General features: G+C 41.3%; 2 protein-coding genes across 3 annotated transcripts; one reads left to right on the top strand and one right to left on the bottom strand.

The window, feature by feature from the left end:
- Positions 1–1,978: 1,978 nt before the first annotated feature.
- On the bottom strand, positions 1,979–16,051 carry zgc:114200 (Gamma-secretase subunit Aph-1b-like). Its single transcript, XM_041897400.1, has 7 exons — positions 15,527–16,051; positions 15,001–15,171; positions 9,914–9,987; positions 8,565–8,687; positions 7,197–7,324; positions 5,170–5,293; positions 1,979–2,634 (listed from the first exon to the last, which is right to left on the bottom strand). Exons 1-7 carry the CDS (start codon positions 15,637–15,639, stop codon positions 2,603–2,605), a joined length of 765 nt encoding a protein of 254 aa, XP_041753334.1. The 5' UTR covers positions 15,640–16,051; the 3' UTR covers positions 1,979–2,602.
- A 3,826-nt stretch (positions 16,052–19,877) lies between these two features.
- On the top strand, positions 19,878–23,233 carry LOC121581963 (E3 ubiquitin-protein ligase TRIM35). Of its 2 annotated transcripts, XM_041897402.1 has the most exons (7): positions 19,878–20,657; positions 20,931–21,026; positions 21,139–21,369; positions 21,489–21,511; positions 21,596–21,714; positions 21,923–22,554; positions 22,592–23,233. In XM_041897402.1, exons 1-6 carry the CDS (start codon positions 20,253–20,255, stop codon positions 22,519–22,521), a joined length of 1,473 nt encoding a protein of 490 aa, XP_041753336.1. In that variant the 5' UTR covers positions 19,878–20,252; the 3' UTR covers positions 22,522–22,554; positions 22,592–23,233. The 2 variants fall into 2 exon arrangements, with proteins under 2 accessions (XP_041753336.1, XP_041753335.1); XM_041897401.2 differs by having other exon boundaries at positions 21,923–23,233.
- Positions 23,234–23,853: the final 620 nt, after the last annotated feature.

The following is a 23,853-nucleotide window of genomic DNA, read 5'->3' on the forward strand; positions in this document are numbered from 1 at the left end:
CCTTGTGAAGATGCTGGAGGAAACAAAAGTATCTATATCCACAGTTAAACAAGTCTTATATCGGCATAATGTCTTTGGCTAAGGTGTATGGAAACTTCTGACTTCAACTGTGTGTCACAACATGGGTACGTATGCAAAAAGCAAGAATCAAAGCCATCAAAAATAATAATAATAATAATAATGAAACCAATGGAGAGGACCTGCATTGAACTGGCTGTATGATATCAGATAACCCTGCCGTTCATCAATAGTTATTTAAATGATATATTATTAGAAAACCCTGCCGTTCATCAATAGTTAAACTGCAGAGACTTGAATGCATTGGGGTGAGCTGAGCCCATCTCAAGTCTTTCATTAGGAAAGATGGTGAAATGATGGGTTTAATGGAGTAACTCGCCAATGGGGATCCTAACTAACTTAATCCATTCAAAATGGGAACATCGAGACTAATGCCCTTTCACACTAAACCGATCTTAGTGGCTGGAACTGTGCTTGAAAGGCCAGTCAGTGTGAAAAGAAAATACCAGAGCTGGCCAGCACAATAGTGTGGAAAGGCTATTTTTTAAGCAATAATGCACGAGGGGGTGTGGTATATGACCAATGTACCATGGCTAAGGGCTGTTCTTAGGCACGACGCAACGAGGAGGCCATATACCACAAACGCCCCGAGGTGCCTTATTGCTATTATATACTGGTTACCAACGTAATTAGCGCAGTACAAATAAATGTTTTGTCATACCCGGTCTGATATACCACGGCTGTCAGCCAATCAGAATTCAGGGGTCTAACCACACAGTTTATAAAACGCTGTATCCAACAAGCAGTCATCTTAACACGCATCGTCCAAGACACTTGGCCAAGCAGCTTTTGTGGTGAAATACAAAAAGGGTAAATATACACTTGTATACAACATCCACGATTCAAACAAATCGCAGGGTTGTAGACAACACAGCCTTTAAAGGCAACGTTCCTGCGTTCGCTGAGATCGTATTCACGGTAAACGCTGCATGTCAGCCACCAGGGCCTGTATGGTTCTGATCTGGGATCAGGTCTTCCCTATCCATATAATCCTATTCATTATGATCCAAAATACAAAACTGATCCTAGATCAGCAGAAGTCCTACTCTGAGACGCTTTTTGAGGACCCAGAGGTTTAAAAAAAAAGATACAAAACTCTGCTGAGGTATTGCTGCCGATGGTAGTAATAATCTTTACTCTATAACCACTCAGTCAAGGTTGGAAAAAGGCCACCATTTAGTGACTGACCAATCATAATACTATTAGAGCATGGTCATATTCATTAGTGCACACCGTAGCAAAACATTTTGGAATGAAAACGAGTTTCTTATTGGTTCAGGTAGTCCCGCCACTTTTCCTTCCGTCTAGTGTCTAGTGAATACTATTCTTTTTTTTTTTTCACCTGTATTTGGTGGATCAAGGTCGTCCGCCAAATGACAAGAACATTATCAGCTATTTGCATAAGAAAACATTAAATACCTTACATAATGTGTACCAGTGGAGGCTGCTGAGGGGAGGACAGCTCATAATAAATGGCTGGAATGGAGCAAATGGAATGGCATCAAACCATGTGTTTGATGTATTTGATAACATTCCACTGATTCCGCTCCAGCCATTACCACGAGCCCGTCCTCCCCAATTAAGGTACCACCAGCCTCATGTGATGTGTTCATGTGTCCTACATCTGTCTTGCCAGGGCAGATAATGCATAATATAGTGAAGTTGCATACCTTTGTATGTGTGTGTATAGCAGGGTTTCCCAAACTAGGGGCGCTTGGTTCATAGAACCATGGTTAAGTCCGTTTCCTTCCTACAAATGTGGCTCCATCTTTTGAATGGTTTAAACTACAAAATCTTATAACCCCATCACTGAACGATAAGGCTCTTAGGTACACGTACGGTTTCCCTATGCCCACAAGCCATTAGAACCGAGGGGACAAGACCAGGCACTAAATCAGACTGATGATCAACAACAAGGTTCTTTTCTACACAGAAGATCATACATAATTGCCTGATGATCTTCCGAATTTCCTAATACATTTCAGTCACTTCAAACCACATGGTCTTCAGATTGAAATACTGTCAGACTGATTTGTAATAGACTGTCATAGCTCAAATAAAAAAAAAGTTAACATTGTCCATTGATTACATTACTTTTTTTACATGGTGAGTCGTGAGTTTTTTTTTGATATATCAAAATCATAATTCAGTAAACCAAAGATCAATACTTGATGCGAGGGAGAGAATTGATTGAAAGTCCACACAAAATCAAAATCAGCAAAGAGATGAAAAACGTTACAAAAAATAAAACGGTTGTTTCCTTGCATTGAAAAGATCTTACACGTGCCTAAGTGTGTGTAAACTAGTGTCATTCAGGCTATATGCAGTATGAAGGATTTCCCTTGGTCAGCTCCATAGGTCAGTGGAGTGCTGGTTTCTGGGCTCCGATTCAGCCCATCCGTATTATGTGGAGATGTGGAGACGGTGTAATCTCTTGATTGGCTGCTTGGGTTTGTACACAGCACTGCAGCGATAGAAGCTCCTATTGCCCTTTGACCTCTGAGAAATCAACATGGAATGTGAATTATGACGAGGTCTCCGTATTACTTTTCCTACCTGCAAAACAGACAGACAAAAGAAAAAACTCTCAGTATGGTTGGGGGTCAAGAAGTACTTTCTAATTAAGATGACATTGACCTGATCCAGTTATGCTGGTTAGGTAGTAAATCACAAGCTTGGTATGTTTGGTGACTGGTGGGTCACAGACTAACACATTAACATGTTGTCTTAACGCCACCTGACTATACAATGAGTGACCGACCACGGCCAAACTTGTGACCAAATTTTTCAGGATTTGATGTGCTCCTGACCAGTTGAGAGAGGATCTCTCACAGTAACCACCTCACTCCAGTTTGGTGCGTCGGTTCAACTTGGTAAAATGTTCAACTTTATAGCTCTCCTTAATAAAAGGTCCAACTTTATAGCTCAACTTAGTAAAGGTCCAATTTTATAGCTCTACTTAGTAAAAAGGTCAAACTTTATAGCTCTACTTAGTAAAGGTCAAACTTTATAGCTAAACTTAGTAAAGGTCAAACTTTATAGCTAAACTTAGTAAAGGTCAAACTTTCTAGCTCTACTTAGTAAAAAGGTCCAACTTTAGAGCTCTACTTAGTAAACAGGTTCAACTTTAGAGCTCTACTTAGTAAAGGTCAAACTTTAGAGCTCTACTTAGTAAAGGTCAAACTTTAGAGCTCTACTTAGTAAAGGTCAAACTTTAGAGCTCTACTTAGTAAAGGTCAAACTTTAGAGCTCTACTTAGTAAAGGTCCAACTTTCTAGCTCTACTTAGTAAAAAGGTCCAACTTCCTAGCTCTACTTAGTAAAAAGGTTCAACTTTATAGCTCTACTTAGTAAAGGTCCAACTTTATAGCTCTCCTTAAAGGTCCAACTTTATAGCTCTACTTAGTAAAGGTCCACCTTTATAACTCTACTTAGTAAAAAGGTTCAACTTTATAGCTCTCCTTAAAGGTCCAACTTTATAGCTCTCCTTAAAGGTCCAACTTTATAGCTCTCCTTAAAGGTCCAACTTTATAGCTCTCCTTAAAGGTTCAACTTTATAGCTCTACTTAGTAAAAAGGTTCAACTTTATAGCTCTCCTTAATAAAAGGTCCAACTTTATAGCTCAACTTAGTAAAGGTCCAATTTTATAGCTCTACTTAGTAAAAAGGTCAAACTTTATAGCTCTACTTAGTAAAGGTCAAACTTTATAGCTAAACTTAGTAAAGGTCAAACTTTATAGCTAAACTTAGTAAAGGTCAAACTTTCTAGCTCTACTTAGTAAAAAGGTCCAACTTTAGAGCTCTACTTAGTAAACAGGTTCAACTTTAGAGCTCTACTTAGTAAAGGTCAAACTTTAGAGCTCTACTTAGTAAAGGTCAAACTTTAGAGCTCTACTTAGTAAAGGTCAAACTTTAGAGCTCTACTTAGTAAAGGTCAAACTTTAGAGCTCTACTTAGTAAAGGTCCAACTTTCTAGCTCTACTTAGTAAAAGGTCCAACTTCCTAGCTCTACTTAGTAAAAAGGTTCAACTTTATAGCTCTACTTAGTAAAGGTCCAACTTTATAGCTCTCCTTAAAGGTCCAACTTTATAGCTCTACTTAGTAAAGGTCCACCTTTATAACTCTACTTAGTAAAAAGGTTCAACTTTATAGCTCTCCTTAAAGGTCCAACTTTATAGCTCTCCTTAAAGGTCCAACTTTATAGCTCTCCTTAAAGGTCCAACTTTATAGCTCTCCTTAAAGGTTCAACTTTATAGCTCTACTTAGTAAAAAGGTTCAACTTTATAGCTCTACTTAGTAAAAAGGTCCAACTTTATAGCTCTACTTAGTAAAGGTTAAACTTTATAGCTCTACTTAGTAAAGGTAAAACTTTATAGCTCTACTTAGTAAAGGTTAAACGTTATAGCTCTACTTAGTAAAGGTAAAACTTTATAGCTCTACTTAAAGGTTAAACTTTATAGCTCTACTTAGTAAAGGTCAAACTTTATAGCTAACATAGTTCATAGACTGCACCAATCACCCATCTGTCAAATATTACCATGGTGATAGTGGACACTCAATTCAGTAGAAAGGGTATTAAGTAAGTATTATGCATATATAACAGCGGTGTCGTCAGGCCCACTTTTATGAACCAATAGAGGTACATTCTAATTACAAGAAGAGTGCCAGTCCACATGAACATAACCTCAATGGTTTCATTGTTTATTTCAGCCAGGTGGTTCATTTATCATTTTAATGAACCCTTATTTTACAAGGCAAGTTGACTGAGAACAATGACCTGGGGAGGAGCAGCAGCAGAGAGGAGATGGAAATAATCTGTTTAGCTACATATCCTCTACCAATGCTCCACTGGAGTGACATTCAGCAAACAAAGTGGGCCTTCAGACCGGTAACCACAGAGCCGTGTTCATTTGGGCACACCGCTACAAAACATATTGCAACCAAAAAAAAAAAAAAAAATGAGGGGTTTCTTATCGGACAACTTAAGGTAGTCCCTCCCTGTTTCAGGAAGTGTTCTTCTGTATGGTGCCTAATGAACAGGACCCAGGGCTTAGTACAGCTGCTGTATCAGATAGGCTTGAGGCGGGTCTTACACGTCCAGAGAAGAGTGATGTTGTGCAGGGAGCCACCAGAGGAGAAGAAGGCCCAGACAGCCATCAGCAGCATGATGGCGTAGACCGGGGGAACGCTGCCCACGTAGAACGGGTTCAACAGAGACTGGCACCGAGAAAAGAGAGATATCATGAAAACCAGAGACACCAGATTCAAGAAATCAGGGCTGTGTTCACTACGGAACACTGTAGCAAAACTTTTTTGCAATGTCAAATTAAAACCTGTTCGTATTTGAGAGTTCACTAGGTTTTAAAAACGTTTTCTCCCTACTGAGCATGACCCAGATTATTAGCTAAGCACCAAACGCATGTCTAGTATGAGCAGAGGTTATACACATAGTGTGGGAAATTATTAATAAAAAGCTAAATGTACTGCTTTTTAAGAAAAACAAATATTCATGCATATTTTATGAACGCAGACGCCACACTCAGGATGATAAAACAGAATCATAAGTCACAATTTATTCAGAAGTTATTCATTAACCATTTTTCTGTCTTTGACGTGGTCAAATGGCCTGGACTGTAATATTTCCCACATAGCACGCCAGGGACTTATTTTATAATTATTCTGACGCAATTACAAGTGTGTCTGCCAACAAGTGTACTAAGCATGACATGACAAACCATTTTGATTGGAGCCCCAGACCACATTCATCACATTAGGTAGTAGCAGCATTAATACAATGAGCTCTGTAACCCTTGGTAAACGACAGCCTTCGGTGCCTGCAGTAGAATCAGTGAAGGGTGAAGTTGCCCCCTTAGACACTGATCTTGGGTCAGTTTCGCCACTAATGGTTAGGATTGGGGGGGAGGGGAAGCGGATCCTAAATCTGGAAAACTTCCCCCTGGATGAGTAGAATCCCTTATAGAGGGAGAACAGAACATTCCTGTGCAGTGTCCTGGAAAGATGTCCAGGCTCAGGTTCTCTGGTCAAGGAGAAGGGCCCCCCCCCCATTGCCCAACACGAAGTGTCTACAACCCAAATGGCACTCTGTTCCCTACCTATATAGTGCACTACTTTTGACCAGGGCCCTTGTAAAAAAAAGTAGTGCACTATATAGGGAATAGGGTGCCATTTGGGACGCATACAGCGCCTTCCATACAGCCATGAAACGCAACAAAGTAAGCAGCATGTATATAATGAGTTACCGTCTTTCTGTGACCCTATGGACAGAATACAGTGCTGGGTTTTTTTTTGTGAGACTGGAGATTGTTCATCTACAACATGGGCCCCAGTTTAAATTTGACGAGTCATCTAAAATGTAGTGTCAACCTCTAGAAATATGAATTGCCAGTGAGCGGTGACAAAGTTAACGGTCTAATTAATCATATAAAGGTGTTGACTACAAACAGAATTAGGATTCATGAGGAACCCATTCAACAAATTCTGAAATAAATAAAGACAAACATCATAACTTTAACTCATTTAGTCTTCAGTTGTATTTTTTTTGATAATCGCTTCAAAATGGACAATACAGTCAGGTATAGAGTTGTTAAATATAAGCTAACAACTCCCTCCTGTGACTGATTCATGCTAGTGCAACTCTGTCATGATGGCATGGGTGTGGGCGCGTCTATAGACGGGTTGTCTGACAACTTCACGAAAATGACGTGCGGCACTTCGATGGGGCTGGAAGCCTTGGCTTGTTATGATTCTGAACGGTCAGATCGCTAGCAATAATGACAAGAAGCTGCCATGTGGGGAATCGTAGGTGGCTCGTTTCAGCTAGTTGTATCTTGTTCTTGATACCATGTTTTGAGTTGTTTTGACTGATTTCACGTCAATGCTAATATGGCTCAAATTCGCTAGCTAGCTAACCAACAACACTAACAATGTATTTGAGAGAACAAGTGCTCATTGAGAAAATGTATTTATGTTTGGAGACCAAATATAGTTGACATGTTGTCAACAATCTAAGGCAACCTAGTCTGTTTTGCCCCATAGTTGCGCACGCATCGTTTTTTTTTGTGCTAAAAAAACAACCGTGTGTGTGTGTGTGTACACTCACCAGGCTGGTGACCATCAGGTGGAGACAGAGCACCACAGCGATCACCCACCATCTCTTCCTCTCACAGCCCTCAAAGAACACCACGCCCCAGAAGGTGTGGAGCAGCGTCAGCGCCAGGGTCATCAGGGCTACAGGGGGGCAAAGGTCAAAGAGACGTCACCACACACACACTGATACAGTTACAAGTGCAATATTTCAAATGTTCAAAAGTTATTCTATACTTGTCTATTTATTAAAAGCACACATTGATTGCAAAGTAATACAAGGTTTGGGTGTGGACAGTATACAGCAAGTAGATAGATTATGAGTGACTTCCACAGGAATATAAAGGCTGCCACAGACAGACCAGTGATCGTGCAGACAGTGGCAAGTCAAATTCAAGGACTCCAAGTACTTTTTCCAAGCACTAATATTTATTTTCAAGGACCATCAATTTGTAATAGTTTCTATTAAGCAATTGCTTCTAGTCACCACCAGAAAGCAGTGTATCACACCACAACTGCATAAAAAAATATATTAAGAAAATGTACCTTTAAGTTCTACTCAATAATACGTGTTTCACTACTTATTTATATACAGATGAGTAGTAAGTCAGTACTGATGGTGTAATTTGAGTAGTGATGAGCAGAGTTTTGGGACATGCCTACTGGTGAACACACATTTCCTATTCGCATTACTACACAATTCCAATTAATGACTGTATTGTATTTTTTATTGGGCATTTACTACTTAATAGCTACGACTGGCAGCTTTTCTGTCGCCGGTCGGGAGAAGGGCGGGTGGGCTGTGTGAGCTGTGTGAGGAAAACTGCACATGAACGGCCACCAGAATGGCAGGAGCACGGCTGCCGCTTGATAAAGCGGAATATCGCGGGCGCAGTGATAAAAAAAAGGTGAGTAAACTAAACTGAACAAAAATATCAAACGCAACATGTAAAGTGTTGGTCCCATGTTTCATGAGCTGAAATAAATTATCCCAGAAACTTTCCATACGCACAAAATGCAAGATTGAATCTACATTTGTATTTTAGCTACCGGCGCCTAATCAGTAAGTTCTGTACATGCCTGGCTGAGTGGCAGTGTAAGTGGAATGAGCATGCTTGCCTGACAACCAGAGTGCGAAACACGTGAGGAAATAAAACTCGGAAATCTGCCTGGAAATTAATTCGTAAAACCAATACATTTTTCTAATATTTTTCATATTAACATATGATCATTTTCTGTTCTCCTCATTTTTTATTAAAGTACATTTGAAGTACCAACTTGAGAAAATGTCTGATTTTGAAGGTATTCCAGTACTTTTTCAGTGTGCCAAATTCAAGTACTTTAAGCACCTTGTGCGAACCCTGACAGACGGACAGACACACACCTGAGGTGATGAAGTAGTACTGAGAGTCTCCAAACAGGCCCACTGTCCCTGGGCCCAGAGAGTCAGAGAGGGTGTTGATCATGGAGAAGGCTCCGCTCATGATGCCAAAGCCCAGTCCAGACACTGTAGAGATAGACAAACAGTCAACTGCTAGGCCTACATAGTCAACATCCTCACAGTCAACTGCTAGGCCTACATAGTCAACATCACTACAGTCAACATCACTACAGTCAACATCACTACAGTCAACTACTAGGCCTACATAGTCAACATCAGCACAGTCAACTGCTAGGCCTACATAGTCAACATCACAGTCAATGACTTGACATGCAGTATATAATTAAAATTATTTGACAATTTTTATGACATTTTCATCAAGTTGTCGATCTAGAGCTTTTAGAGTTTCTTGCAGGATTAAATCTTCCTATTCTGGAAAAAATAAATACATTCTCAATGTTGATGACTAAAATGCTTAAAATCATATCTAAAACCACACCGACAATAATGTTCACTACAGTAAGCTCCAACTGACATTTCACCTCAGCGGTGTCTTGCAGGTCTCAAAGTGATTGCACATCAACAGGGCATATACAGGCTTAGGTAGGTTTTATTGTGCTAACAACACAAAGATCTGATTAGAGAAGAGACATTTAAAATCTTACACTGACTCACTTTATGCCTCAATGCCAAAGTACATGTCCATAAATACTGGCCATTGCCATTTCCTTAGAAAGTCTGCCCTAAAAGTAACCATATTAGCTGTTCAGTTAAAGAACCACACAGATAATAATATAATAATATGCCATTTAGCAGACGCTTTTATCCAAAGCGACTTACAGTCATGTGTGCATAAATTTTTACGTATGGGTGGTCCCAGGGATCGAACCCACTACCCTGGCGTTACAAGCGCCATGCTCTACCAATTGAGCTACAGAGGACCACCTATGTGCATGAAATGAAAGGACAAATACTTAATATTGTGGTTTAATTGAGTTTAGTATGGTCATGAAGCTTTGCCTGGGTTCACCTGGCAACAGGCACAGTAGTAGAGGGTCAGATTAGTTCAGTGCTCTCACTGTTGAGCACCAGCCAGAGGATTAGTCAAATTCATATCACCTAACATTCCGAGGACAATGATAGGCTACATGCGCTTCCACATCATATCTGATTGGCCCACAGTGGTAATACAACTCTGAACTGTCCACATAAAGAGGATATGTTCTTAAATCAAGTAAAAGGTAAGATGATAGCTCTGTATCTATACACAATCTGTCACATATATTTAAATCAGTTAATGAAGTAATTAATATGTTAAATAAAATACAAGTAAAGTAAAGATGATGGTATACCATAGGCCATTTCTCGGACTGAAAGGGGTGGGCCGTCTTCTTCACTGATGGCTGCCAGTCCTTCATTTGCCTTCCTGATGATACAGTGGAAAGAAGATGTTAATAGCAATAACACAGTGGAAACTTTATCACAAAATATCAGTGTTTTTGTGTTCTGAAAAAGTAGCAACGTAGCCTACTTGTACTGATTAGTATTTACTTTGTAGTCAGAGATGGCCAAGTATGGCGCCTCGCCTCCAACTCCGATAAAACATTGCAGATTTATACTTCAGTCCTGCATGTTGGAACTCAAAGCCTAAGATTTTCACACTACCCTGCAATCACACCTGCAACCCTGTACATGTGACTGTTCAACACTGAATCTGAGAATTCTCCCTTTAGAAGTCACACTGTACAGGATTGATGACAAACCCATAACTTTAGATGCTGTAAAATGGCAAAGATGCTAACATGTATAATGCACTACAGCTTCCTCATCCCTGGTCACGCAAAGCGTAGCAAAACAAAAATAAGTGTTTATTGGACAAATTCAAGTAAGTCCCTCCCCGTTTCAGCCTGTTTGCTTCCTAGTGAATACTCCCCTGGTTGTACATTAACTAGGGACATTGATACTTGTGCAGGCCTGTTAAGTCATAGTGATGGGGCAAAAAATCTATACTGTTACATATCACAATATTATTTTGGGGGGTGATATTATATCAATATTTGACTCCAAGTAGCTAACGCTGCTGTAGGTAGCATTAGCTAGCGCTATTCGGTTGTACCGGCACCAAAATGCCAGTATTTTTCATCCTATCGCTTGTTCTCCATCTTTTTAAATAACTAGCCAACATGTTTTCAACACTTATTTCCATGTCGGATCAAAACTAATTTGCTCATGCTCTCTCGTCTCTCTGCAGCAGACTTATAGTGAGCAGCTGAATCAAGAAAAGACCGAGGTACTTATTGTTGGAGCCAAAGCACAGAGAGAATCTGTCCGCACATTTGAATTAACGGGCAATAAAGATAAAAACACCAGGTAAAAAAACCTATAGATTCTGAACTCAATATCGAATCACACATTAGGAATGTGAACAAAATAGCTTTTTACCACCTGAGGAACATTGCCAAGTTGTGGCCGTTTCTCTCTCAGGCTGATACAGAGAGACTCATCCATGCTTTTATTACAAGCAGGCTTGACTACTGTAATGTTCTCCTGTCTGGTCTACCTAAGAAAGCCATTGGTCAACTGCTAAACATAGAGAATGCAGCAGCACGGGTACTGACCAAGACCAGACGGAGAGCACACATTACACCGGTTTTAAGGTCTCTGCACTGGTTGCCTGTGAGTTTTAGAATTAATTTTAAGATTATTTAAGATTCCACGATTGTGCACCTCAATACATGTCAGACATGGTTTTAAGTTGTGTACCCAGTAGGTCCCTCACGTCCTCTGGCACAGGCCTTTTAATTATCCCAAAGCCTAGGACCAAGAGGCATGGAGAGGCAGCCTTTAGTTACTATGCCCCCAGCCTCTGGAATAGCCTGCCAGAGAACGTAATAGCCCTGCAGCCCCCAGTATCACTCCTACTCCCCAGGAGCTATCATTTGTTGACTTCTGTAACCGTAAAAGTCTTGGTTTTCTGCACATAAATATCAGAAGCCTCCTTCCTAAGTTTGAGTTATTCACTGCGTTAGCACACTCCGCCAACCCTGATGTTCTAGCAGTGTCTGAATCCTGGCTTAGGAAGGCCACCAAAAATTCTGAAATTTCCATCCCCAACTATAACATTTTCCGTCTAGATAGAACTGCCAAAGGGGGTGGAGTTGCAATCTACTGTAGAGATAGCCTGCAGAGCTCCATCATACTATCCAGGTCTGTGCCCAAACAGTTCGAGCTTCTACTTCTAAAAATCCACCTTTCCAGAAATAAATCTCTCACTGTTGCCGCTTGCTACAGACCCCCCTCAGCCCCCAGCTGTGCCCTGGACACCATATGTGAATTGATTGCCCCCCATCTATCCTCAGAGTTCATAGTGCTTGGTGACCTAAATTGGGATATGCTTAACACCCCGGCCATCCTACAATCTAAACTAGATGCCCTCAATCTCACACAAATTATCAACGAACCTACCAGGTACAACCCTAAATCCGTAAACATGGGTACCCTCATAGATATCATCCTGACTAACTTACCCTCTAAATACACCTCCGCTGTCTTCAACCAGGATCTCAGCGATCACTGCCTTATTGCCTGCGTCCGTAACGGGTCCGCGGTCAAACGACCACCCCTCATCACTGTCAAACGCTCCCAAAAACACTTCAGCGAGCAGGCCTTCCTAATTGACCTGGCCCAGGTATCCTGGATGGATATAGATCTCATTCCGTCAGTAGAGGATGCCTGGTTGTTCTTTAAAAGTAATTTCCTCTCAATCTTAAATAGACATGCCCCATTCAAAAAATACAGAACTAAGAACAGATATAGCCCCTGGTTCTCCTCAGACTTGACTGCCCTTGACCAGCACAAAAACATCCTGTGGCCTACTGCATTAGCATCAAATAGCCCCCGCGATATGCAACTTTTCAGGGAAGTTAGGAACCAATATACACAAGCAGTTAGGAAAGCAAAGGCTAACTTTTTCAAACAGAAATTTGTATCCTGTAGCACTAACTCCAAAAAGTTTTGGGACACTGTAAAGTCCATGGAAAATAAGAGCACTTCCTCCCAGCTGCCCACTGCACTGAGGCTAGGAAACACTATCACCACCGATAAATCTACAATAATCGAGAATTTCAACAAGCATTTTGCTACGGCTGGCCATGCTTTCCACCTGGCTACCACTACCCCGGCCACCAGCTCTGCACCCTCCGCTGCAACTTGCCCATGCCCCCCCGCTTCTCCTTCACACAAATCCAGACAGCTGATGTTCTAAAAGAGCTGCAAAATCTGGACCCCTACAAATCATCTGGGCTAGACAATCTGGACCCTTTCTTTCTAAAACTAGCCGCCGAAATTGTCGCAACCCCTATTACTAGCCTGTTCAACCTCTCTTTCGTAACGTCTGAGATCCCCAGAGATTGGAAAGCTGCCGCGGTCATCCCCCTCTTCAAATGGGGTGACACTCTAGATCCAAACTGTTACAGACCCATATCCATCCTGCCCTGCCTTTCAAAAGTTTTTGAAAGCCAAGTCAACAAACAGATCACCGACCATTTCGAATCTCACCGTACCTTCTCCGCTATGCAATCCGGTTTCCGAGCTGGTCATGGGTGCACTTCAGCCACGCTCAAGGTCCTAAACGATATTATAACCGCGATCGATAATAGACAGTACTGTGCAGCCATTTTCATTGACCTGGCCAAGGCTTTCGACTCTGTCAACCACCGCATTCTTATTGGCAGACTAAATAGCCTTGGTTTCTCAAATGACTGCCTCGCCTGGTTCACCAACTACTTCTCAGATAGAGTTCAATGTGTCAAATCGGAGGGCCTGTTGTCTGGACCTATGGCAGTCTCTATGGGGGTGCCACAGGGTTCAATTCTTGGGCCAACTCTTTTCTCTGTGTATATCAATGACGTCGCTCTTGCTGCTGGTGACTCTCAGATCCACCTCTACGCAGACGACACCATTTTGTATACATCTGGCCCTTCATTGGACACTGTGTTAACAAACCTCCAAACGAGCTTCAATTCCATACAACACTCCTTCAGTAGCCTCCAACTGCTCTTAAACACTAGTAAAACTAAATGCATGCTCTTCAACCGAACGCTGCTTGCACCCGCCCACCCGACTAGAATCACTACTCTAGACGGGTCTGACGTAGAGTATGTGGACAACTACAAATATCTAGGTGTCTGGTTAGACTGTAAACTCTCCTTCCAGACTCACATTAAGAATCTCCAATCCAAAGTTAAATCTAGAATCGGTTTCCTATTTCGCAACAAAGCCTCCTTCACTCATGCTGCCAAACATGCCCTCGTAAAACTGACTATCCTACCGATCCTTGACTTCGGCGATGTCATTTACAAAATAGCCTCCAACACTCTACTCAGCAAATTGGATGTTGTCTATCACAGTGCCATCCGTTTTGTCTCCAAAGCCCCATATAATACCCACCACTGTGACCTGTACGCTCTTGTTGGCTGGTCCTCACTACATATTCGTCGCCAAACCCACTGGCTCCAGGCCATCTATAAATCACTGCTAGGCAAATCCCCGCCTTATCTTAGCTCATTGGTCACCATAGCAACACCCACCCGTAGTCTGCGCTCCAGCGGGTATATCTCACTGGTCATCCCCAAAGCCAACACCTCCTTTGGCCGCAATTCCCTCCAGTTCTCTGCTGCCAATGACTGGAACAAATTGCAAAAATCTCTGAAGCTGGAGACACTTATCTCCCTCACTAACTTTAAGCATCAGTTGTCAGAGCAGCTTACCGATCACTGCACCTGTACACAGCCCATCTGAAATTAGCCCGCCCAACTACCTCATCCCTATATTGTTATTTATTTTGCTCATTTGTACCCCAGTATCTCTATTTGCACATCATCTCTTGCACATCATTCCAGTGTTAATACTAAATTGTAATTATTTTGCACTATAGCCTATTTTATTGCCTTACCTCCATAACTTGCTAAATTTGCACACTGTATATTATATGTATTTATGTTGTATTTTTGACTTTGTTTTGTTTTACCCCATATGTAACTCTGTGTTGTTGTTTTTATCGCACTGCTTTGCTTTATCTTGGCCAGGTCGCAGTTGTAAATGAGAACTTGTTCTCAACTGGTTTACCTGGTTAAATAAAGGTGAAATAAAAAAAAAATAAAAAAAAGTAAGGGGGGCCGAAACTGTGGACATTTTTAAAAGAGATCTTAAAAACACACATTTTTAGCTTTACCTTTCCTTAGGGTGCTTTTTAGTCGTTCAGTTTTTTTTTTTTTTTTTTTTAATCCTCGTGTTTGTTGTGTAGTAAATATTTCCGTTTTTATTTTAGTTCACACACACACACAGACAGAGACAGACAGAGACAGACAGAGACACAGACAGCATGATAAAGACAGCAAGAGAATGAGATGTGTGTGTGTGTGTGTGTGTGTGTACTGACCTGAGCAGCCTGTAGTACGCGAAGCGGAACACCTCCTGCAGTATGACCGAGAACAAGCAGCCAAATATGAGCAAGTCTTTCTGCAGGGTCAGGTCCTGGGCATTGGTGGCCTTTGTGGCTATGAACCACACCAGAGAGGACAGCAGTAAGGACACCAGCCAGAAGAAGGCCCTGGAGAGAGAAAGAGAAACAGTTGCCATTGTTGATGCAATGAAGCACACCAGTGAACATTTCACTAACTAGCTTCCAAAAACGTATCATGGCAAATTTAACATACTTTTTTCAAAAGAGTGTTTATGTACTTATGGATGTAATTATAGGGTTAATAATTAGGGAAACATTTAGGTGACCATTATTCTTATCGCAAATTACTACAGCAAATGGCCCTTGATCAATGCACTACACAATTTCGAAATTCCTTTTTTTTTTTTTTATCAGTTTGGAACCACTGATCTAGGTCTATTATTATTTGTCAAACAAACTTTAAATACCAAATCCACAAGTTGTCAACAACATAATAGCTTACCCTGCAATTAGAATGATGACTCGCAATGGGTCTTTGGCGATAGTGAAAATAAAAAGGGAAAACGCTGGCCCAAACGCAATGAAAGCACAACCAAAAAACACTGCAGCAGTCATTACAACTATCTTAACTTGGCTAGCCCCTTAAAATATTTAGCAAGGTAACGTTGGCAGATTAATAACGTGGTGAAAGGATAATTATCGTAACAATTAACAAACCATAGAGCTAGTTAGTCTCTTGACAATGTAAGTTATATCAGCAAGTTTGTTTCAAAATAGCGGGCTATCTATTTTTCTAGCTAAAGGTACCGTTAACGTTAGCTATCCGTGCAGAAGATAAACTTAATACCGATATCCATTGCTATCTAGCAATACATTTACTATAATTTAGTTGTATTTTCTTTCGCATAAATCTTGAAGAAGTAGCTATATTTCCTTTCGTTCAGCGCTTTTATTGATCTAAATGTTCTCTTTTCCTAGCTAAGCTTTTTGTTTGTCCAATTTTGTACTTCCGTGTTTGATCATTTGCAACCACGTGACCTTTTGGCCAGTGCCGGCGTTGGAATACGACAAATATCATCCTATTTTAATTTTATATTTTACTGTTCTTCGACGAGGCATTGTAGAAGTGGCAGCAACAACTTCAATTGGGAGTTCAACTTACATTTTAAATATTAAAATTGTGAACACTAACTAAATCACAATAACCAAACACAATCATTAAAATACATCAATAAAATACATGTTCATCATAAGCTATCAAGCAGGCTGGGATGGTGCTGCAAAGGAAACGCTCAGTCCTGCAGTGTATCAGATTCAATTTAGGTGAGTGGGTCTGGTGTAGACTAACATACGATAATTGTGGCGTGAGCATATGGCAGTAGGGCTCGGATTGTAGTAGAGAACTTGTAAAAGGACTTTGGGGAGACATTCCCTTTAAGGAATACCTGGGATAGGATAAAGTAATCCTTCTACCCCCCCTTACCCCAACCCAAACCAAACCAAACCCCAACCCAAAAACATTGTGAAGTGGTGATCCCACTGGCTATAAGGTGAATGCACCTATTTGTAAGTCGCTCTGGATAAGAGCGTCTGCTAAATGACGTAAATGTAAATGTGGAGTGATAAGAGATCCATGGATCTAAGTAGAAGGTGTAGTCCGTGCCCACGATGACGCATAGTGCTCATCTGGATCCCCGTCGATGGTGTCTGGTTGAATGATTGTTTGTCCCGCATGCTACACTGGGAAAAGGAGGAACTAGACTTCGGTTGGCCTCTTTATAGATCTCTACCTGTTCTACTTGTGTTGAACATCTTAGATTTCTATGGATGTATATTCCTAGGATCTTGATAACCTGTAGGCTACCCTCTGTGTTGTTATTTGACAGGGGTCGTAGTACACGTGGAGTACTTTAGACTTCCTTAAACATCAGTTAATTTGTAGGTTTCCTATGTCATAGGGGAAGTGGGAAAATCAACACCAAACCGGGAGGGGGCAGAGGTAAGCGTTGCGTTTTGGGACCGATTCCCTGATTCAATGGACCCCCAGCCCCAGCATAACAGCGAATGCCTGTTTTATCTCAAAAACACTGTTTGTAGAACGGTACCATCCACTCAGTAATGAGTGGTGAGAAATGCATTTGACACCCACATAAACTGAGACTCTCCTCTCAACAGTTACAACAGTAATTGCATTACAATCATTGTTTTTCTGGCGATTGCGTTTGGAAATGTTGCGCAACCGTGTGCTTGGGTTTACCAGAACACATCCATGCTTGGCCTATATCTCTTAGAAAACTGAAACTGCAAAGGTCATAGGTGATGGTGGAAGCGGAAGCACTGTTTGAGTTGGATGGCGCGTTGAGGAAAGTTAATGGAAATTAGTGGAAAACTGTAACATTGGTGAATGGAGCAAAACAGGCTAAGGTTGTTCATGAAGATAGGCCTCGATCTTATAATGCCTCGTTCCGTGTTGGAATGGGTTTCATGGATAAGGATGTGTTTTTGGGAGATCCATTTGCGGTCAAGGAGATGGTGGAGGACGCACTGGGAAAGGTGGAGTCAATGAAAGTGACCAGGACCCGGTTTCCCAAAAGCATCTTATAGCTAAATTCATCGTTAGAACCTTCGTAGTTGCATCATTAAATCTCTGAGCTGTTTCCCAAAACCAATGATAATGAAATACACTTCATGTTCAATCGAGTTGTGTTTTGCTACTTGTAGGCTACTGTCTGTAATTTGTCTCAATATATTTCATGATGTGTAGCCTAACGTGCACAATGATGTGCCAAATCTGTGATTTAGTGAATCTTTCATGGGTAAACATTAGAATAAGCCCTCTCAATATTTGCAGCCATAGGTGGTAATATCTCTCTAGGAGCTGATCCGTCTTCAGTATTGTGAAATAATTATAAAGATTTTAATGGAGAAAGCTTATCCAAAAGCAGCCCTCCCTTTCTTTCGATCCTATCAGTGTCGACACATGCTCAAACGATGCACTTAGCGATCGTTCGCTCTGTTTGTTTTGGGGAAAGCATTTTACATCTTCGGCCATTGTAGGAACCCTTACGAAAAAAGGAGTGCAGTAGAACTGCAGTATGCCGCAAATACTGCGTCCAAAATAACAGTTTTTTTTTCTTCAAATCAAATCAAATTGTATTTGTCACATGCTCCGAATACAACAGGTGTAGACCTTACAGTGAAATGCTTACTTACAAGAACTTAACCAACAATACAGTTTTAAAGAAAAATAAGTGTTAAGTAAACAATAGATACAAAATAAAAGCAGTAAAATAACAGTAAAAATGGATTACAGCATTACCCCGAAAATGGAGGAGGCTGGTGGCAGTGGGAGGAGGTAGGGAACTGCCCAATATAAAGGATCAAAACTGGCGGAGGAATAAAAAATAGCATAAATCGGAAAGTATACCAGTTTCATTTGAAGACCAGGATGTTGACAGCTGTGCCATACAGATTTTGGGGCATAAAATCATCGCATCTCTGCAGATTTTGTTGTGAGGATACAGAATCAATAGACCATTTGTTTTGGTATTGCCCTCAGGTAGCCAGTTTCTGGTCTCCGGTTCAGGAATGGCTGAAAATGGATGGAGGGGCAGCTCTTGGGGAACTGTGGGGGGGATCTTGGAGAGCTGGTGGCCTGGCGGTTGGGAGCTTGGGCCGGTGGCTGATGGGTTGCTGGTTCGGGTCCCCGTTTTTGACCTTATGGGAGATCTGTCGACGTGCCCTTGAGCAGGGCGTTGACCCTGGTTGCTTCTGTGGGTCGCTCTGGATGGGAATCTGTTAGACGACTAATGTGGTGTAGATGTTGAGCAGCTTCACTGCAAGTAGATTGTATGTTTTAAATATTTAAAACAAACAAAAAAATACATTCAAAAAAACAATAACAGTCATAACAGTAGCGAGGCTATATACAGAGTCAATGTGCGGGGGCACCGGTTAGTCGAGGTAATTTACGTAATATGTACATGTAGGTATAGTTAATGTGACTATGCAGTAATTTTGCAGTGTAACTGCAGTTCAACTGCAGTACACTGCAGTTATTCTGCAATTACTGCGTCCAAAATACCACAGTCGACTTTTACTGCAGTTTTCAAAACTGCAATCTTTTTTTGTAAGGGAAAGATGCATCATTAAAACACCCATAAGCCTAAATTCCATCGCTATCGGGGAACCGGCCCCAGGAGTAGTATGGTGTTGATGTGGTATGTTGTTGATTTATTGTATGTCAGAAGAACAAAAGGAAAGTGTTTCTTGGGAGAATTTAAGAATATAATATATTATAATATATTCTTAGCGGAATATAATGTAGAAAGCTTAGATTTTCTGAACAGGGCACCGGTAACAAGGTGTCGTCTCTGGTGTCGCGGTGAAAATTGAGGCTGAACATCTAAAGCACCACATACCAGGAGTAGTGGATGTACGTCGATTGAACCGTATGGTGAATGGAAGGAAGGAGGAAAGCCTATAGGATGCTATTGCTATTGGATGAAGAACATCCTCCGACACATGTAAAGCTGGGGTATATGAGATACGCAGTGAGGGCTTATGTGAACAGACCGTTGCAGTGTCTTAAATGTAAAAAGACGGAGTATATATGTTGTGTAAGAGTCAGTGGATACACAGTGCTGCTAACAAACAAATGGAAGAAACTTGATTGTGAATGTAGCAAAAAGGTTTTGGGATCTCCAGGACTTTACGGCTGAAACATTGCAGGGAACACTGTCCGAAGACGAGCTTCCATCTCAGGCCCCAGAGCCTGTAGGGATCGGAGTTAACATTTAAATCTCACTAAAGGAGTACATTGATATTTTTTATTATTTTTCTTCCCCAGTTTTCACCCCACACAGTAGGTGGCGGCATGCACCTCTAACGTATGCTCTGCAGACCGCCATACTATCAAAGAAGAAGAAGAACTGCAAAGGTCCTCCCCTCATACACGTGATACAGGAAGTAAAAGTCAGTGAAGCCATTTCAAATGTAGCTAATGTTCAGGCCTCTGCTGTTTATTTGCTGTTCTGTTCAACAAGGACAACATACAGGACAGGACCTATTTCTCATTACTAGATTAATGTCAACATTTCAGAGCAGATACTGAAGGAGATAAGGAAAGCCCCCTCAACTTTAGTGCTCATTTAATAAGGGTAAAAGTACATTGCTTCTTAGGCTATTACAGGCCATTATAGAGAAACAAGTTTGACAGATTCAGAAAAATGGCTTGCGAATCGTCTCTCCCAGAGGAGGATCTCTCCTGTCCTGTGTGCTGTGACATCTTCAAGGATCCCGTTCTCTTGTCTTGTAGCCACAGCTTCTGTAAAGCCTGTCTGCAGGAATTCTGGAAAGAGAAAGAATGGCAGGAGTGTCCAGTTTGCAGGAGAAGATCGTCAAGGTCTGAGCCTCCCAATAACCGGGCTCTTAAGAACCTGTGTGAGGCCTTCTTACAGGAGAGGCGTCAGAGAGCTTCAGCAGGGCCTCAGGTGCTCTGCAGTCTGCATGGAGAGAAACTCAAGCTCTTCTGTCTGGAGGATAAACAGCCTATCTGTGTGGTGTGTCGCGATTCAAGGAAACATAAAAAGCATGACTGCATCCCCATAGATGAAGCTGTACAGGAACACAAGGTAGAGTAAAACAATGATTTTGTTAAGTCAGAGCGTAATGCGGAAAGTTAACAATAATTTCAACTTCACTGAAAGTGAAAAACACAATAGGCATACAAGTACATTTTTTTGCTGACAATATACATTTATGAACTTCATTTTCGTGAGAGTAGGTATGTGATCTGGAGTTTTAAATTTGTAACAAAGTGACTATCCCTCAGCATTTTTTATTCAGTCTTAACTGGAATAAGTGTGCGATATGGTATTGGACAACAACCTAGTGTTTAATTCCAGGAGGAACTCAAGCCTACCCTGAAGTCCTTACAGGAGAAACTGGAAGTCTTTAAGAAAGTCAAACTCACTTGTGATGAAACAGCACAGCATATCAAGGTGAGATGCTGAGAGATGTAACACAACTGTACAGAGTTGACTGTTCATCCGTATTACAATGATCGAGGTAGTATTTTTTTTACTTCAGAGTTCTGGCTCTCTGTCTCTCCAGAGCCAGGCTGAGGACACAGAGATAAAGATTAAGCAGGGGTTTGAGCAGGTTCACCAGTTTCTACGAGAGGAGGAGGAGGCCAAGATAGCTGCCCTGAGGGAGGAAGAGGAGCAGAAGAGTCAGACGATGAAGGCGAAGATTGAAGAGATGAGCGGACAGATATCATCACTTTCAGACACAATCAAAGCCATAGAGAAAGAGCTGGAAGCTGAAGACATCTCATTCCTGCAGGTACAGATGTCTGTACCCATAATCATTGAATATTATTAAAGCTGTATTCCAGAATGAAGACTGATTGATCATTTCATTAATATCATCGATAACTAAGCTGCTCTTTTGTTACTTTGCAGAACTACAATGCCACAGTGAAAAGGTAAGTGATCTGCCTCCTGTCTCTCTCTTCTCTGTGGTTCTGAACCCAACCCCACAGCAGCACTGACTCCTAAATGTTCTTCAGAACCCAGTGCCCACTGCCTGATCCAGAGAGGGTTTCAGGAGCGCTGATCGATGAAGCAAAACACCTGGGCAACCTCAAGTTCAGAATCTGGGAGAAGATGCAGGAGATTGTTCAATACAGTGAGTTATATTTATTCCAAATAGATTCAATGATCTCTTGACATGTAGGCATAACGCATCATTTATTTTGTTCTCTGGTCAGTTTTGATGTGGTGTCTCTGTTTGATGTGGTGTCTCTGTTTGATGTGGTGTCTCTGTTTGATGTGGTATATCTGTTTGATGTGGTGTCTCTGTTTGATGTGGTGTCTCTCTCTCTCTCTCTCTTCAGCTCCTGTGGTTCTGGATCCTAACACTGTGCACCCGAAGCTACTTTGTTTCATGACCTGGGTGGGGTACGATGATTGCGTTATATGGGGTGGTGAGTTCCAGCAGCGTCCTGACAACCCAGAGAGGTTAGGCCAAGGATGGGTCATGGCCTCTGAGGGCTATACCTCAGGCACTCACAGCTGGGACATGGAGATTGATGACGAGTTTTGGTTTGCAGGTGTGGCCACCGAGTCTATCAATAGGTCTCATCCTAGTGATGAAGTCTGGGGTGTTAGCCATGTTGATAGTTTTCATACAGATTATAAGGAAGATTTCAATTATGTATATGAAGTAAATTGCCCACATACTGAACCCATTTACCTCCCCGTGAGACAGGAATCCAGGGTCAAGGACAGGATCAGAGTTAAGCTGGACAGGGACAGAGGAGAGCTATCATTCTACGACCTTGATAATAACACCCATATACACACTATTACACACACTTTCACTGGGAGAATATTTCCAATTTTTTCAGTGCATGATGGTCTGAGGATTTTACCAGTTGAAGGCCTCTGTAACAGTGGAACAGCACAGTTAGGGCTGCCGGAAAACGTGTGGTGAGCTAGCGTTTACCCCAGTCAGTTTCATCGTGTGGTGAGCTGGCGTTTACCCCAGTCAGTTTCATCGTGTGGTGAGCTGGCGTTTACCCCAGTCAGTTTCATCGTGTGGTGAGCTGGCGTTCACCCCAGTCAGTTTCATCGGGTGTCGCAGCACTCCACTACTGTTCATTTCGTTAAAAATAAAATATTGACAAAAAGTGTGGAAACTACAGTTTTCTTTTGTTATTAGTCAACTTGTACACCGTTGATCTGTGCTTCAGTTGTGTGCATCTAAACCAATCACATCCAGGCTCTCCACTTTCCTCTGGAATTTGAAAACAGATCACTCCCAACATAAATAAGCAACTCATTACATTTGAGTCATTTAGCAGACGGTCTTATCCGGAGCGACTTACATGAGCAAGGCATTTAACCTTAATAAGTAACTTAACACTCTTAACCACTAGGCTACCTGCTGCCCCATTTTCATTTTAGACATGCTATGCATCTAAACATTAGCGATCTGACATGATGTATGGCATGAAAACTAGATGCTTTTTCAGTCAAACCAACTGATGTCAGGAAAATGTGAATGTGTTCAAATGTGATTTATTAAAGATTCAGCATGACTACTTAAGACTTTTAATTCCTTTTCAATCAAAATGATTTACTGCCGTGTAGCTCAGTTGGTAGAGCATGGCGCTTGCAACGCCAGGGTTGTGGGTTCGTTTACCACGGGGGGCCAGTATGAAAAAATGTATGCACTCACTAACTGTAAGTCGCTCTGGATAAGAGCGTCTGCTAAATGACTAAAATGTAAATGTAAAATGTAAATTAACCCCTATACACAATATTGGACACAATATTGATGACATACTTCTATGTTTTATTTTCACAACTATAAAAAACTATAAACCTCTCCTGCACATGTATTTTTGTTTCTCTTAATTCTCATTTTGTATTTTTTCTTGCGCGTAAATCTGTAAATAATCTGTAAATACAGTAAATGGACTGTGTGAGTAACTTCCACAGATATTCATACAAATCTTCTCATAAAGCTCAGCCCTTCTAGTTTATATTGTCTAATTGCAGTTGTGTGCGGGCGTGTAAAGAAAACTCCCGTCTAGTTATTAGAATAGAATTCATATGAACAAGTACAAGGTTGCTGGTAGTCTGGTTTATCAAGTATTTTTTTAATGATATGAGCTGATAAAAATCATAGCCCATACGAATGTTTTACAACATTCTGATTGTGCCCATATTTTCAGACATGCATCTACACATTGTATTAAAATGTTTTTCTTATCAGTCCACTGGGTCTGCACTGTGACCACATTTCCTGGTCCCTCCCTGT

Source organism: Coregonus clupeaformis, chromosome 15 (genome assembly GCF_020615455.1).
Source record: "Coregonus clupeaformis isolate EN_2021a chromosome 15, ASM2061545v1, whole genome shotgun sequence".
In the NCBI taxonomy this organism is placed as follows: domain Eukaryota; kingdom Metazoa; phylum Chordata; class Actinopteri; order Salmoniformes; family Salmonidae; genus Coregonus; species Coregonus clupeaformis.